Here is a 15,597-nt window from a genome sequence, read left to right on the forward strand (position 1 = left end):
GAGACCTGCGAGTTTCCACACCGGGGGCTTTCCCTAGAGACTAAGCTAGAAGGGAAGTTTAGACCTAAAATCGTTGCAGACGGGTTTGGAGACTAATTCCTAAAGCGGTTGTCCAAGACACTGAGAGCATAAGCCCTGGATAAAAATCACAGCCGGGAACTGGCAGCAGCGTTGTGAGCTGGTCCGTCCGGGGCAGCTGTCGCGCAGCAGACCACCAGCGCTGCACCTCTGGGTAGAGAAGGTGCCTCGTTACTCCCTACAAAAAGTCTTTGGGCATCCTCCTAGTATTTCACCAGCCTTCATCCCTCCACACTAATCCTTTTTGTACCGGTGGTTCCTGGCGCATCTTCTGCCAAGACGTGGACTTCGGGCAGAAAAAAAAAAAAAAATTTCTAGTGCCAAAGTTATTAATAATTAACATTTGTAACACAAAACTGGTAAAACCAGTTTGCTAAAATAAAGCCGGGCTTTTTATTATTATTTTAGGGTTTAATTTAGTCATCGTGAGTTACTCAGGCTCATGTTTGCAAATTACGCAGGGCAGGGACTTCACCCCTCCGGCCCGACCAGTTCTGGAGCGCGGCCGGCTGCACGGCGGAGGGGCACCGCGGCGGGGGCGCCTCCGGCGGGGGTGGGCGGGGCGGCGGGGGCGGGACAGCGGCAGAGCCCGCACCGCCCCGGGGGGCCGGGGGGAGGGTGTCACCGCCGGAGGGGCGGCCGGTGCGACCGCCCGCAGGGTCTACCCGCGGCCCGGGGAGCGGCGCCGGCTCGCCGTTGCCCTCTGGAGGAGCCGGGCCGCCGCTCCCGCGCCCCCGCTCTCTCCCGTCGGCGAGCCCGGTCTTTTCTTTGAGGTTTCTGTGGGGTTTTGCTGTGTTTTGGCGTTGTTTTTTTATTTTTAATTTTCTTTAATTTCTTCAATTTTTCGGAAGATTTCCAGCATCCCACCCGCAGTGTTGCACAACCCCTCCCCGTCCGCCTCGTCCTTTTGCGGGGATCCTGCCGGCCCCCGGCGGCAGCCCCCTCGCTGCCTGCGGCCCCGCACCGCCGCCGGGCCCCGCCGCGGGGAGCCCCGACGCCGTCCGTCCCGGTCGACCCGCTGCCCGCCGGGATCGCCGCCTGCAACTGCGCCGCCCCGGCCCCGCTCCGCCGCCGTCGTGCGGGCACCGGCGCCGCTCGCCCCCCTCCCTAAATCGCTAGGCTCCCGGCGACGAAAAAGTCCATTAAGCCAAAAACGGTCCATCATCGGCACAAATGAAGGCGTGTAAAGGGTCCCGCCGCCGGGGCGCACTTCGGTAAAAGCGAAAAATAAAGTAATTTTTAAAAAGAAAAAAAAATATATATAAAAGGAAAAAAATAAAGAAAAAACAGACAAGAAGTGAGAGAAAGAATAAGATATAAGGAAAATAAAGGAAAAGGTACAGCCGCGCTTTCGGTTTATTTTCTCATTTCATTTCACTTTCTGCGTGCACTCCCGCACGCGCCGCGGGGCAGGGGGTCAGTGTCGGTGCCCCAACCCCGCACCCGCTCCGGCCCCACACGGGATCGTGATTCCCAAACAAGCGGACACGCCCGGCAGGACACGCGCACCAGAGCGGCGCGGAGAGGCGCGCTGCGCCCGCTGCAGCGCCCCTGCCCTCCCCCCTCCTCCTCCCCTCTCCTCCTCCCCTCCCCCTTCCTCCTCCTCTCCCCCCTCCCCCCCCCGCCGCCCAAGGTGCCTCAGACCCCGCGGCGCGCGGGCATCCCCGACCTTCCTCCCCCTCGCGCGCTGACGTCAGCGCCCCACCTGCGTCACGCAGCGAGAAGCGGGCGGGGCGGGGCGCGGGGGCGGGGCGGGAGCCCCCTTCTCCCCCCCCGCCCCCTTTACACCCCCCCTTCTCCGCGCACGAGCGCGCACCGCCCCCACGTGTCAGTTTGTTTTCGCCATTGCCCTGGCGACGGTGGGCGGGAGCGCCGCGAGGTGAGGTTATAAGAGGGGCGGCGGCGGCGGGCGGCGGGCAGTGCCGAGCGGGGCGCGGCGGCGAAAGCGGCGGCAGCAGAGCGGAGGCTGGCCCGGCCCATCCCTCCCCACCGGCACCACCGCGCCCCGTCTGTCCCGCCCGGCTCCCCCATGGCCGCTGCTCCCTGGGAAGCACCTCGCGCCGCCGCCCTGCCGGTGCCGGAGCCGCGTTGCCGGGCGGCGGCCGCCTCCCCGCGGCGCCGCTAGCGCCCCGCGTCCCGCTCACCTTCGTCTCCGGTGAAGCACCGAGGAAGGGCGCTCCCGCGGCGGCGCTGGGACAGCTCTCCGCCGCCGGACTGCGCGTCCGTGCCACCGCTCCTCCCTCTCCTCGGCGGCGCTCGGGACGACGACGGCGGCGGCAGCAGCTCGGCGTGACGCCCCGACGCGGATGCGGTGGGTGCCGGGCGCGGCCCCCGGCCCGTCCTGCCCCCCCACCGCCGCCGCCGCCTGACGCCGCTGTGCTCTCCCCACCCGCAGGCAGCCCCCCGGCGAGTGCGAGATGGCGCTCAGCGGCACGCTCCTCCCCTCCATCGCTACCTTCGCGGCGGGCGCCGCGGGCCGCGAGAAAGCGGCGCGGCCCGCGGGCCCCGGCAACGTGAGTATCGGCGTCGCGGCGGCGCGGGCCGGCCGGGACGGGGCCGGGGCGGGCGCGGCGGCGGCGGGGGCCGGCCGGGGCGGGAGCGGCGCGGCGGCGGGCCCGGGGCTGAGCCGTGCCCGTCTCTCCGCAGCGGTGGCGGGAGGAGCTGTCGCAGCTGAAGCGGCCGCCGCCGGCGCTGGCGGCGCGGCCCGTGGAGGCGCCGCCGTCGGAGCTGGAGGCCGCCGCCGCCCTGGTGACCCGTCGCGACGCTGAGGAGTTCAACGAGCTGCTGGACTTCGACTTCATCCTCTCCAACTCCCTCATGCACCAAGAGCCCGCCGCCGCCGTGGTGGTCGCTCCCGCCGCCGCCCCGGCCCCCGCCGCCAGCCCCTGCCCCGCCGGGCCCTTCGCCTACCCGCTGCCCCGGCCCGATCCCGCCGGCATCCTCTACGGCGGCGGCGGCAGCCGCGACGGGGCTCCCGCCGCCCCCTTCAACCTGGCCGACATCACCGACGTGTCCCCCTCGGGAGGCTTCGTGGCTGAGCTCATGCGGCCCGACCTGGACCCGTGTACCTGCCGGCGCCGGCGGCGCTGCCGCCCCAGGGCAGCCTTCAGGGCAAGTTCGTGGTGAAGGCCGTGGGCGACTACAGCCACCCGGGGCTCAGCCCCAAGAGCGGGCCCCCGGCTGCCGCCCCGCCGCCCGGCCCCGAGGGCCCCGGGGCCCCCTACAGCCCCCTGCCGCGGATGTGCCCCAAAATCAAGCAGGAGGCTGCTCTGCCGTGTACCCTGGCCCCACCGCCGCCGCCGCCACCGCATGGGAGCGGCCCCCGAGGAGCCCCCCAGCACGACTTCTCCCTGGGCCGCCCGCTGCCCACCCGGACTACGCCTTCGCTGGGGCCCGAGGAGATGCTGAGCGGCAGAGACTGTCTCCCCGCCACCCCAGGGCTGAGCCACCCACCAATGCCACTGCCCCCAGGCTACCCCCCGGCCCCCGGCTACCCCACCTTCCTGCCCGAGCAGCTGCCACCCGGCACACTCCAGTACCAAGGTGAGTCCCCGTGCTTTGGCAGCGGGCGCGCTGGGGTGCCCGTTTTGGTGCTGGCTGCGGCGGTGCTCACTCTTTCCTGTCCCCTCTATAGAGCTTATGCCGCCAGGGAGCTGCCTGCCTGAGGAGACCAAGCCCAAGAGGGGACGTCGGTCATGGCCTAGGAAAAGGACAGCCACACACACCTGCGACTACGCGGGCTGCGGCAAAACCTACACCAAGAGCTCTCATCTCAAGGCGCATCTGAGAACCCACACAGGTTAGTTAGTCCCAGTATGGGGTCAGTGGGATGCCCTGGCGCTAGGGGGGTGGGGTGAGCCCCTTGGACAGTGAAAAAGGGGGGGAGCACAGGAGGGAGGGCTAGAAGTAGAAATTCGTAACCCCTCTCTGCTGGGTTTCTGGGCTTTTTTTCCTCCCCCCTTGGCTACATGAAGTCCTGTGCAGTCTTTACTTATTGGCCGGGCATTTTGCTTAATGGTTCAGAGTGACTCAGATGCGGGAGTGGGTGGGTTTCTTGCCAAGGCAAAGTTTGTTGCTCCTCTCTCCCTATGTGGCTCGCTAATTAGCAGGTAGTTGGAAGTCAGCTGGGATTCATTGCTCTAGATGGTGTTGGCCCAATTCTGAGAAGGGAGCAGACCTCTCTCTAAGACACCGCTTTCTTTGCTCGTGGTTAAATGCGTCTCACTCGCCGCCCCACTTTGCCGCTGCTGGCTCTGGTGCAAGGGATCGTGCTCCTCTGCAAGCTCCTCTTTCCTTTCTGAGGAAACCGTGGTGGGCCCCTGGCAAGTGGGGCTTTCAGCTGTGTCGGCAGCACGGACGGGGTCCCTTGCCTGTGCGTGGGAGCACATCTTCCCCTGCACTGGCACCAAAGAAGCGGAGTTTAACAGTTGATTAGCTACGGCTAAGAATTTGGATAAAATCTGCCGAAGCGTGTGTCTGAGCCCGAGTTCAAACTTTAACCTTGCAGCTGAGTGTGGTGTTGCAGTAACCGAGCTTGTGAAACCAGGTACATCGTGCGCAGTTTCACCAGCGCGGGTGTTCTGTAATACTGATTAAATAACCTGGGAATTTGCATAATTTAAATCCCTGGATTATGAACTTGATTCAAAACTTTGTCCTGAAGAGGAGACTGGAAAGGGAGAAACTACTGGTAGTGCAGTAGTTAGGCTATGTCTTCAGTTAATGGTAGTGGGGCAAAAATTTGGTCAAGAGAACTTGCTGTATGCTGTGAACCAGTCAGTGCTGTCTCCAGTATGTGCAGGACTAAGAGTTTGAAATTGACAGGGAAAGTTGTCTTGCCGTCTTTGACAGTGGTTTTGTTATAGTGAAGACAGTAGATTGAGTTCTTAATCAGGCTGAGCTAATGAAAACAGTTTCCATCTGTTTTTTTTAATCCTTGAGACCTGCAATTACCTAAATACATCATGTCTGCTGAGCTATTTCTGGTTGCTATTTGATCGTATGACATTAGCCGGCGAAAATACATTCTGTTATTGTCTGAACTTGCGTGTTCTGGCACCTTGTATGCAAGACAAAGAGTGGAAATGAATGTTTTAGTGACGATTTCAGTGACGCCGACATTTTATAGTGCCTGTACATCTCGAAAAGATAGTCTTACTCTGTTAGTCTTTGTAGTTTGCTTGCAACTGCTTCAAGAAGCGCGTTGCGTTGTCTCTGATATCACCCTTTTTCTTAACCAGGAAAACATGCTTTAGTGCTTCTTGAAAGAAGGGTGTGAAAAGCGGTAGCCAGGAAAAAACATGAACTGATGTAGTTCATTTTCCTTTTTTTTTTTAAAGGTGAGAAACCTTATCACTGTGACTGGGAAGGTTGTGGATGGAAGTTTGCCCGATCTGATGAACTTACTCGTCACTACAGAAAACACACAGGGCACCGCCCTTTCCAGTGCCAGCGGTGTGACAGAGCATTTTCCAGGTCGGACCACCTCGCCTTACACATGAAGAGGCACTTTTAATTGGAAGCAGTGGATCTTTCCCCAACTGCCACAGAGATTCAGTATTTACAGCACAAGGACTGTCTTCCGCAAGAGGGGGAGAACACAGTTTAAGCACTACAGATAATCGAGGTGAAGCCTTCCGAAGAGTGGAAAAGAGGGATAATTGCATACAGACAGTGCAACGTTTTTTTATATATATACCTTTAAAAGAAAAGAGAACCAAAAACATTGGGGTCAATGACTGGATCTTCTATCATGCCATTTGTAAATCCAACTTGAATTATTTCCGGACTACAAAATGCCAAGGAGTGACTGGAAGTCACGGATATCAGGGTTAAGCAAACTGTGTGTAGTTCGGAGGGTGGGGATATTACACAGGGAAATGACATTCCCTTAATTTTCTTTCAATGCAATATTAGATGTAAATGTCATCTTGTACTTTCCTTTTTTCCTTCTAAAAGCCATTACAATGTTAAAAGAGGAGGAAAAATTCAGGTACAGAATTATATTTTAAAAGCCTATTTCATGGTGCTTAGTGACTGTTGGTTCTAGAGGTACCAAAAACAGGAAGCCAAAGTTCTCAAACTGCTGCATATCTGACAAGGAAATATTTTTGTCTTCTGATCACCCATTATGACCTAAATCAGGTAAATAAACCTGGTTTATCTTTTTTTTTAAGAAAATAATTTTATGCAGACAGTCTGTGATGCACTGTGGTTTCGATGTGCAATAGTTTGTACAATGGTTTATTCCCAAATATGCCTTAAGCAGAACAAATGTTTTCTATATAGTTCTTTACATAATAAATATGTAATATAAATTTAAGCAAACTTCTATTTTGTATATTTGTAAACTACAAATTAAAAATGAACATTTTGTTGGAATTTGTATTTTGCATATTCAAGTGGAAAATAAGTTTTAAATAAACCTATAATATTTTATCTGAATGGCTGCTCTAATTTTCTTCTGTGCATGAATATGTCCAAAGAAAGTTTATTAAGTATTTGTTAGTGGTTGAGTTTCCCAAGGCAAGGAGGGTGGCAACGAAGGCTTGTAGTCTCAAGACTCTGAAAGATAGGATTCTGTAAGCACAGTGCTGATGTAACATATCTTTTTAGCGAAAAAGATGTACTGAAAATTTTTGCTCTGAATATTGAATTGCCGCTTATCTCACCTGCATGATGAAACTGTAATTTACCATTTTTAAGGCAACTCATTTTGATTTGCGTATTAGAGGAAATACATCTGTTGGGGACATTAGACTTTGCATGTTCAAAGATAACATTCTAGATTTTTTTTTTGTAGTGGGCTTTTCAGCATGAAAACTCTCTACCTTCATTTTTTTGGACTTCTCATGTAAGCTGGTGTAACCACTTTTGTGTGAACAAAGGAAAATCAACTGAGTAATGTTGCAAAGAATAAACGTGACTCCAGAAATAAATTTTTATGCGTACATTAAGTACCTCTTAATGATAAAACTAGAAGAAGTTTCTTCTGAAACCTGTTCTGTCCTGGGAATTCTGTAGTTGGCAGTATCTGAAGAGCCAGAATTCTTGTAGGAATCCTGGTGTGCATATGTAACTGTATGGCTGTACGTATGCATTGCTGTCAGTTCCCCCGTGTACCCTCAATTGCACTCATGCTGCTGCAGTCAAGTACAGGGAGCCTGCTTGTGCATACCTCAGGTCGTTAGCATTTTTGTTGTAGTTGTCCTCATGGACCTCATTGCTCTGGTTTCCTTACAAATGTGTAGCAATAAGATGATTTCAACATGAATGTTCAATGACTAGGACCAGTTTTTCTCACTACTCTTTGTAAAGAGAATAAAGAAGTCATTCCTCTTCCACCAGTTTAAAATGTCAGCTAGGAATTTGGATATATGTCATGTTCAATAAAGCTGGGTATAGAAAACAAATTACAGGCAAGTCCTATTCATATTTTGCTGTAGTTAAGAGTGGCAATATCAAATTTTGGGCCCAAATGTACCTTAGGAATGCTATTAAATTTCACATTTTGATATGTTCTTTGTGTGGTGACTGGTGCCGTTTCTGTCTAAGTCCGTGTAAGTAACATAATGATGCAGAGAATACTTCTCACCCCTTATCTCCTAGGCAGGCTTTTTGCAACTGAAAGCTATCTTTGTTGGTTTGGTTTATAGGTAACAGGGGAGTAGGGAATGTCTTGTTTGATTTGCAAATAGCAAGTATTTAAAGCTAAATTAAAGTTATGAGTCATCCTTTATCTGAAGCTTTTTTCATGTGAGAACTTTTTTACAATTAAACCAGTCATTTTTTACCTCCTCTGTTGCTCTGCCTGTGGATTCTGGATGAGAGATCCAAGGTCAATGTTGCAACCGACAGTACTGTGTGCCTGAAACATGTGGTCCCATCTTGATAAAGCTGGAGCGCGCCTGGGTAGCTGCAGGATCACCTCTCTCTCTATTGCTGCCGTTCAGAACCTTTTACATCTGTGCAAGGTTCTACGTCCTAACACATCCATAAAGTACTGAAATCTGAAGATATCATCTGAGAAACTGGTTTCTTTTGCTTTTCAAGTGTCTTTTTCGTTATGCGGCCTTAAGAATTCTGTAAGATGCTCTAGCATTTGGTAATGCGTTATCTGCTACAGCCAACTTCAGTCCCTGCTTGATGGTTTTATAGACTCTATGTTTATAGTTGCACGAACAATGGCAGTCCTGAAACGGGGCTTTATTCTCTTCTCCCACTAGATTTTTCTTTTTTCTTTTCTTTTTTTCCCATCTAATCCTAACCAAGCCGTCCTCACGTATGTCTTGGTTTCCAGACCTAAACGGGCATGGTTGTAGCTTGGTATTTAAAAAGAAATGCTGCTGTTTCTTTAACCATTTCCAAAATGCTGCTCCTATACTCTTGGGATCGGAGCCAACACTCGATTTTTGCTGTACAGCATGCAGCCCACAAGAGGCAGTCCTTGTTCTTAAGGAGGTCTCTCAGGGAAATAACTGAAATGAGCAGTGGCACCAGTTGTGCTCTGATGGAGTGAGGGAGAGCTAGAAACAGCACGTTGTGTTCGCCACCTGTTTCGTTGTGCCTAGTGTCCTGGAGTTGCACTTAGGTGCAAGATTGTACACGGAAGCAGTGGAACAACTTGGGTATCAAAAAACTTATCTCATAAAACATATGTAAACCACCAAGCAATTTTGTAAGGGTGTCTTGAAAAACGAGATTTGTTTAGTGTTACTAAAGCTGTATTCATGTGCTACTTTGCTCAGGCTGGGGCATCTAAAAACAAGGTTTGCGGTTATTAGGGGTGGTCTCTCTGACGTGGGGTGAGCACCTCCAGAGCTGCCTCAGAGCGCTGTTTTAGCTCCTGAAGGGAAAAGCTCTCGTGGAAGAGTATTATCTCTGCAGTCGAACTACAGCCATCCTTAATCCTGCTCACCCCTAGCCCAAATCACTCTCGAGCACATTTAACACATGAAGATGGAGCTGTTTAAAACAAGATGCCACATGCCTGCCTACCAAGTGCCAAGTATTCAAAAGTGGCATCAGAATAAAAAAATCTTCTCGGAGCTGCGGCGCTCCTGTGCACTTGTCAGCTGCACGCCACGGGCTGGCAGTTTGCACGCTTTAGACTTGGTCATTGGTTGTAATCCAGTGCAAATGCCTTCAGCTTTTCCCCGTCACGTGGAGGTGTACTTGAAAGAGAGTTGCTTTTCCTCCCGTGGAGGTTACCAGATCCTGCTGCTGCTGAAGTCAACTGCGAATCTCACAGGGATTTATATTAAGCTGATATGAATCAGTGAATTTCATTCTCCTTCTCTTTAATAAGGGGAGATCAGAGACTCCTGCGGTTAATCACCCCGAGTGCTAACGGTTCGACCGAATTAGTTTACACAGGTTTCCTATGGGAGTGTGCTAGGCGTTAGAGCTAGCCTGCTTCCACTGAAGTCCCTGGCAAACGCTGTAACGGCATTTGAGTGCAAGAATTTCCAAATTAATCCAGTTGCAAACTGTGTTCCACCCTGGGCTCTCCTCCTTCCTGAGCACGACTGGGTTGTGCGCTCTAAGGCAGTGAGAGGACAGGAATGGGTTGCAAATGTAGACAGGCGGGCCGGTGGTTGTACCGTAGGGCTCTGGCAAGGGTCTGGATGTGGTAGGAGCACCAGTTGGAGGAAGTAAACCCGAGATACAGTCAGCAAAACTCACACGGAGAGGAAGAGGGACGCCACTGCCACCACCGCCTGTTGACTCGTACTTGCCAGGAGAGTTCCCCAGATTAAATAGCTGCATGTAGGCTCAATGGATATATCTCTGGAGACCAAGAAGATGTGTATGTACATAAAAGAGGGGAAGGCCCATCTTTCACCGAAATTTAATTGAGGTCACATTGGCTTGGAGCCACAAGGTAACACACCCACATTCCCCTGTCTGCTGTACACCTGGATGACTCACGTTTGTCTGCCCTTCGCGCCTGCTGTGACTTACTGGGGGATGTTTTCATTACTGCTGAGGGCATTGCCACCAAGTGCAGAAGTCGTCTCTGCGGCATGGAAGTGGGTGGTGGTGGTGGTTCCGCAGCCCTGTTCTCCACCCTGGCTGCAAGATGGGTATCTGTGAGTCTCCTCTTCACCTTTGGATGCTTACCTGTGAGCCCTGAAGGCTAGAACCTTAATAGTGTGAAAGACGGGGGGGAAAAGTGGCTTGTGTTTTATTCATGTTTATTCTGTATTTAGAGCATGTGTGCCCAGAGTTTTACAGAGGACAAATGGCCTCAGCAGCTTCTCACAAGAAGTATTAGGCAGCTGAACCTTTCCCCTTGGTGATGCTTTCCAGACTCTTGGGGCTGTGACTCCTTTTGTAACTGAGATGGTGATTTTCACATGCACCTGGTCAGCGTGGAGTCAAACAACAAGAAGTTCTAGGGAACACACCAAGCTCTTTTCACTCTGAAGCTTGGGTGAGCAGAAGGGTAATCGTGCTGCTATCACCATAGCCATCTAGCTGCAACTCTGAAAAGTTTTGCATGGTTTTGCTTTGGGTACAGCGCACTTGTTTATCAAGCACAAGCTAAGGCTTGCTTAAATCTTGCCATTCAAGTTCTCTGCTATTAAACTTTCAAGGCTTTATTCGACAAAATGATACAGCTTCCCTGTATTGGTTGGCTGAAGACCCTTAATTTTAGAAACAGATATCCCACAGCTATTCAGAATTATTTCCCCTGATGCCACAGCAGTTAGAAATGATCCAACGGGCAACATTGCACTGCCAGCATGCAGGAGTTTATGGGCTGGGAGCCCCCTTGATGGTGTTGAATGTCTGTTTGTGCACGTCCTGGTGTTGATGCCTTCGTGGCTGGCAGGAGTGGAGCGTCCTAGAAAGGTATGGGAAGGCTATCCGATTTGGCTAGCCTGGAGAAGTGGGCTTGCAGTAGCCACATGGAAAAACTTGCCTCCCCAGGCTTTTGCTGCTGGCCTCCCTGAATCCACCGTGTCCTTCCTGCCATGTAGAAATACTGCAGAGAGGGCTTTGCTCAGACATTCGAAAAACTGTTTCTTGAGGTTCCTGCGTGAGTTTGGCACATTGGGCCCCTGGGAGAGTGCCGTGGCATCAGCACCATTTGATGTCCAGATCTCAGCTGGAGTCTTCTGGCATGAGAGGTCTCCTGGGGGCTTAGCATCCGTCATTGTTATGTTCCTCTTTTCTGATAAGAATGAATATTGTACGTTAATATGTTGATAAACTACTAGGGGCAACATTGACAGTGATTACTGAAGCATGTTGGAATTTATTTTCTAAGCTCTGGACAAGGTTTTATTCTGTGTTTAGGCTCCAAACATACTGAGTCAATAATGCTGCTGGCCACTCAAGGAGGCTACCCAAAGGGACGCGTTTGTCTTTGCACTGGGTTGTACTAGGTTTGACTGTCCTTTCTCAGTTCCCGCATCGCACTATTTCAGCAATAGGCTCCCCTGCCTGACAAGGGATGGCTGAATTTGTTGCCTGTGCAACAGATTATTATTTGTTTCAAAATATCAAAACACTTTCCAGTGGAAAGCAAAGTACTTCACTGGAATTTCAGCCTTCCTGCCTCCTCAGTAACCGTTCGTGCTCTCTTCAGCCTTAGAGAATATTATAATGCTGCTATCACCTGTACAAGATGTTTGACTACCTTCCTTCTGTAAACACTTTCTAACCAGCATTTGCTTTGACAAAGTTCCCATGTTCGCAATGTAAAACATCCTGGCAAGGCTTCATATGCAAAGAGACCAACTTGGGGCAACTGGGTTTCCTTTAACTCTGCTGCGGATGAGCAGAGCAGTGGCCAGTTTAGACTGACCACCGGTATTCTGCCTCAGCCACTGACCATGAACATAACTGTAAGGCACAAGTAGCCCTGTGATAGACACCTTTGCAGTGATCCCACCTCAGTCTCTCTGGAAAACTCCCTTCCAGGCCCTGATGATGACAGCCTTGCTCAAGCTTGGAAGCTTGAGGAGCACAAGATGGCTTTCCAGACTGTGTTTATTTTACGCTGTAGCTCAACAGATTCCACTTGCTCAATAAATATTAGATTGTCTCTAGTGCCTTCCTGAGCTCCTGGCTTCTGAGAGACCTTGTGGCAAGGAGTTCCGCGGTTAATTATGAACTAGCCTAAAAATAGAGGTTGGGGGAGAGAAGAAGAAAGTATTTCCTTTCTGTAGTTTCCCAGTCTGCTGCCTTCCAGATTCCTGCCATTTCCTCTTTGCTATGTACTGCATAGAAGGGAAGGATCTAAGCTCCGTCTCTTATCAGCCTTGATTTTGTTTGTTTACTGCCAAAGACTGAAAGGATTCAACTTCGGTTGTACTTTTTAATGAATTTGGGAAGAGAAAGTAAATATGAGATTTTTACATATGTGCATTTTTACATATGGATGAGTTCATCTAGTCTACTGTATACTGGAAGAATGCCAGGAGAATTTAGCCTAATATGGTATTTCAGTCAATATTTAAAAGATGTTTGGCTTACTGTTTTTTTAATCAGTGGAATATCTGAGAAGCCCTCACCCATCAGTTGTTTGTTTAAGGATGAGTGTTTCGTTACATTTTATTCAAAACAGAAAAAAACTGACTTTTCAGAATTTGCTTTGGATTCATGAATCTTAGCAAGACTTTAACACTGTTGGTTAAACTGTTTTCTGCCACTTATGCCCAAACATCCACATGGGTTGGAATTACTCATTATTTATTTGTACACATTTATTACTAAGGCATTGTTAACATTTGTTGGGTTTGTGTATTTGCTATTGTTACATTTATTATTATTACATGGAAAGGGAAACTGACCGCAACAGTATTTACTGGTCCAAATCTAACCTTTCCGACATTAACTCCAGCTTTTTCTCTTTGATTACGCTTTCAAACCCCTTTTTCTGCACATCTTTCCCTGTTGTCGTGTCCCAGGTTTTGAAAAGCAAGTGTCAAAATATCACAGTCCCTTTGTAATGGGTACTGAAATTCATTCCAGGTAAGGGAATTCGCTTTCTAAGAAGCGATCAAGGTGTATTTTAGCAGTCTGGGAGACTGACTACTCCATTAGCAAACCAAATTCAGGTGGTTACAGGTAAATCCCCTCAGTGAGATGAGGTTAGATTTTATGCTGATTTGGGGCTAGGCAAATGAACCACATAGGCAAATCCAAAGCATTATAAAAATAGGTAGCACTTTGAAAAAGTTTAAGATCTGAATCTTCAGGGTCCAAAACTGGAAACCATGCATGAACGAGGCAAAAGGGGGGAGGGGCGTGGAAGAAAGGAGGGAAAGAGAGGGGAGGTATGGGAGAATAGGGAGCAGAGCAATGACTTAAGTATTGCCCAAACCACTGGGTAAGTCGGAGGTTTTCTCTGGCTTCTCCTAGCATTTTGTTTTGTACTGAACATAAGGTGCCAGAGTTAGTAATTTAAATAAATACCAACCGTCCGTGAATGCATCCCACTAGGGAGCACAGCAGCACAAGACAGAAAAGAAACCTTTTCCTCTGCAGATGTACATGGTATATAAAACTTGATATATGAACTTCCTCCAGGCCAGGGAAGTCACTCTGCAGATTTTTCAGTCTTTCACTGCCTGCTGCTTCGCACTGGCTGGATGCTGGGAGCAAGGTGACAGCAGGAAGACAAATCTCCCAGGACAAATGCAGTGGCGCTGCGCCCGTCCCAATGTCTCTCTTTTCCAAGGCAGGACGAACAGCGAGTGCCCAGCACCGATGCTTGTGGCTGGGGGCACACAGGGCTTTGGTTGCGCTCGGCTGCTGTCTGCATGGCTCCTGAGACAGGGATGTGAAAACAGGAGAGAAGCTGGCAGGAGGAATATTTGCAGACAGCTGAAATGGCTCAGCAGTGCTAGAGGGAATAATAGACCGACAGATATTCTGATTTTCTCCCCCTTCATATATAAATGAATCAAAACCAGAGCTGTTTTGAGCTGCAGCAGATGACAATTCTTTGACGTACACTAGGTCTGCTGTTGTTCCATCTCTCTTCTTTTCTTTTGGTTTTTTTTTTCGCTTTCTCTTTATTTCTCTCTCTCTCTCTCTCTCTCTCTCTCTCTCTTCTCTTTCTCTTTCTCTTTCTCTTTCTCTTTCTCTTTCTCTTTCTCTTTCTCTTTCTCTTTCTCTCTTTCTCTTTCTCTTTCTTTCTTTCTCTTTCTCTTTTCTTCTTTTCTTTCGTCTTTCTCTCTCTCTTTTTCTTCTTTTCTTTCGTCTTTCTTTCTCTCTCTTTTCCTCTCTCTCTACCACCCTACCCCCTGCTCCACAATGACAGCATTTAACCTCACCAGTTTAGTGCAAGGGAACTTGTAACTGTGCTGTGGAGCTAACAGTTTTGTTTGGGAGATGGAGCTCTCACTTCATGGCTGGGTGCTGTTCATGAAGATCCAGCCCTTGGAGTCCTGTGACTTAAGTGAAATGACAAAACACGTTGCTGGACAGAGGAATTGAGATGAAAGGCTCAAAAACATAACAAGAGGAATCGGAAATCAAGTGGCAAGGGGGCTCCACTCAGCAGCTTGGCAGGTGCTCTCCATGTCTATTGCATGCGATGAAGAAGCAAGCCACATATCACCATTCAAGCCCCTGCAGGGCTTCATCTTATTTCCTTTGTTGCAATGAAGAAAATGCATAACATGGACAGGATCTTCAACTTGGGATGTGTGTGAAAGCTCCATTTTTTCTCCAAATTCAAATGACGTAAAAGTTCACAAGTTCCCAGCACTCCGGATCCTCATTATTTAGTATGCACAAACAAGTTCTCAGGTGATGAGTATTCACAACAGCAGCAGGAAGGAGAGAGTGGAGAATGCAAATAAAGATGTGCCCACCTTGTGATTCTTGAGGGTGACGGAGTGAGTCCAAATAAGCATTGGGTCCTATGTCAGAAAGAGACAGTGGTGAGCTTCTCTTTCTTTAAAATGAAGGACTGTAGAAAACTCCAGGCAGGTTTTTTCGTTTGTTTGTTTTGGGTTTGGTGGTATTTTTTTTTTACCCGTACTCTGTTGCAGATGTCTGGTTTTGCTCTGTGTTTTTATTTATTTATAGGCATTTCTATGGCACTCATCACCATAGTATCTGGGCAAATCTTCTTTCCTTTCTTGTATCATGTAATTAAATCTATACAAAATACATATGCTCTTGGCAGAGGGAGAAAAAAAAAAAAAGTTAAGCTCTGCTTTTGGAAGGGATTTGTGCCCTGCAATTAAACACTGCTTTTGCAATGCTGTATCTTTCCATGTACACGTGAGTGGGGAAACACAGCCTTGTTAAGGATGTACACTCACACACCTGCTACCCTGGTGCGTGGGGCTGCGGCAGCTGACTCGCAGCCCCGTGCGTGGGTGGCAGGGGCAGCAGCAGGGAAGTGGGCATTTTGGGGACGGTTGGATGTAATACCTGACTGGGGACCCTGAGACATCCATCTGCCTTGCTTGCTCATCCAGGCACCACCTGCACAACTAGCAGTAGGCTGAAAGGGCACTAACACACACACATTAACCACTCCTGGAGGGG

At 49.9% G+C, this 15,597-nt stretch overlaps 1 protein-coding gene across 1 annotated transcript; it reads left to right on the forward strand.

The window, feature by feature from the left end:
* Positions 1-2,477: 2,477 nt before the first annotated feature.
* On the forward strand, positions 2,478-5,593 carry KLF4 (KLF transcription factor 4). Its single transcript, XM_086629642.1, is given in 5 exon segments — positions 2,478-2,591; positions 2,725-3,139; positions 3,142-3,621; positions 3,713-3,877; positions 5,418-5,593. Coding segments are annotated over 5 exon segments (1,332 nt in total). The 5' UTR covers positions 2,478-2,495.
* Positions 5,594-15,597: the final 10,004 nt, after the last annotated feature.

Source organism: Tauraco erythrolophus, chromosome Z (assembly GCF_009769465.1).
Source record: "Tauraco erythrolophus isolate bTauEry1 chromosome Z, bTauEry1.pri, whole genome shotgun sequence".
Taxonomy (NCBI): Eukaryota; Metazoa; Chordata; class Aves; order Musophagiformes; family Musophagidae; genus Tauraco; species Tauraco erythrolophus.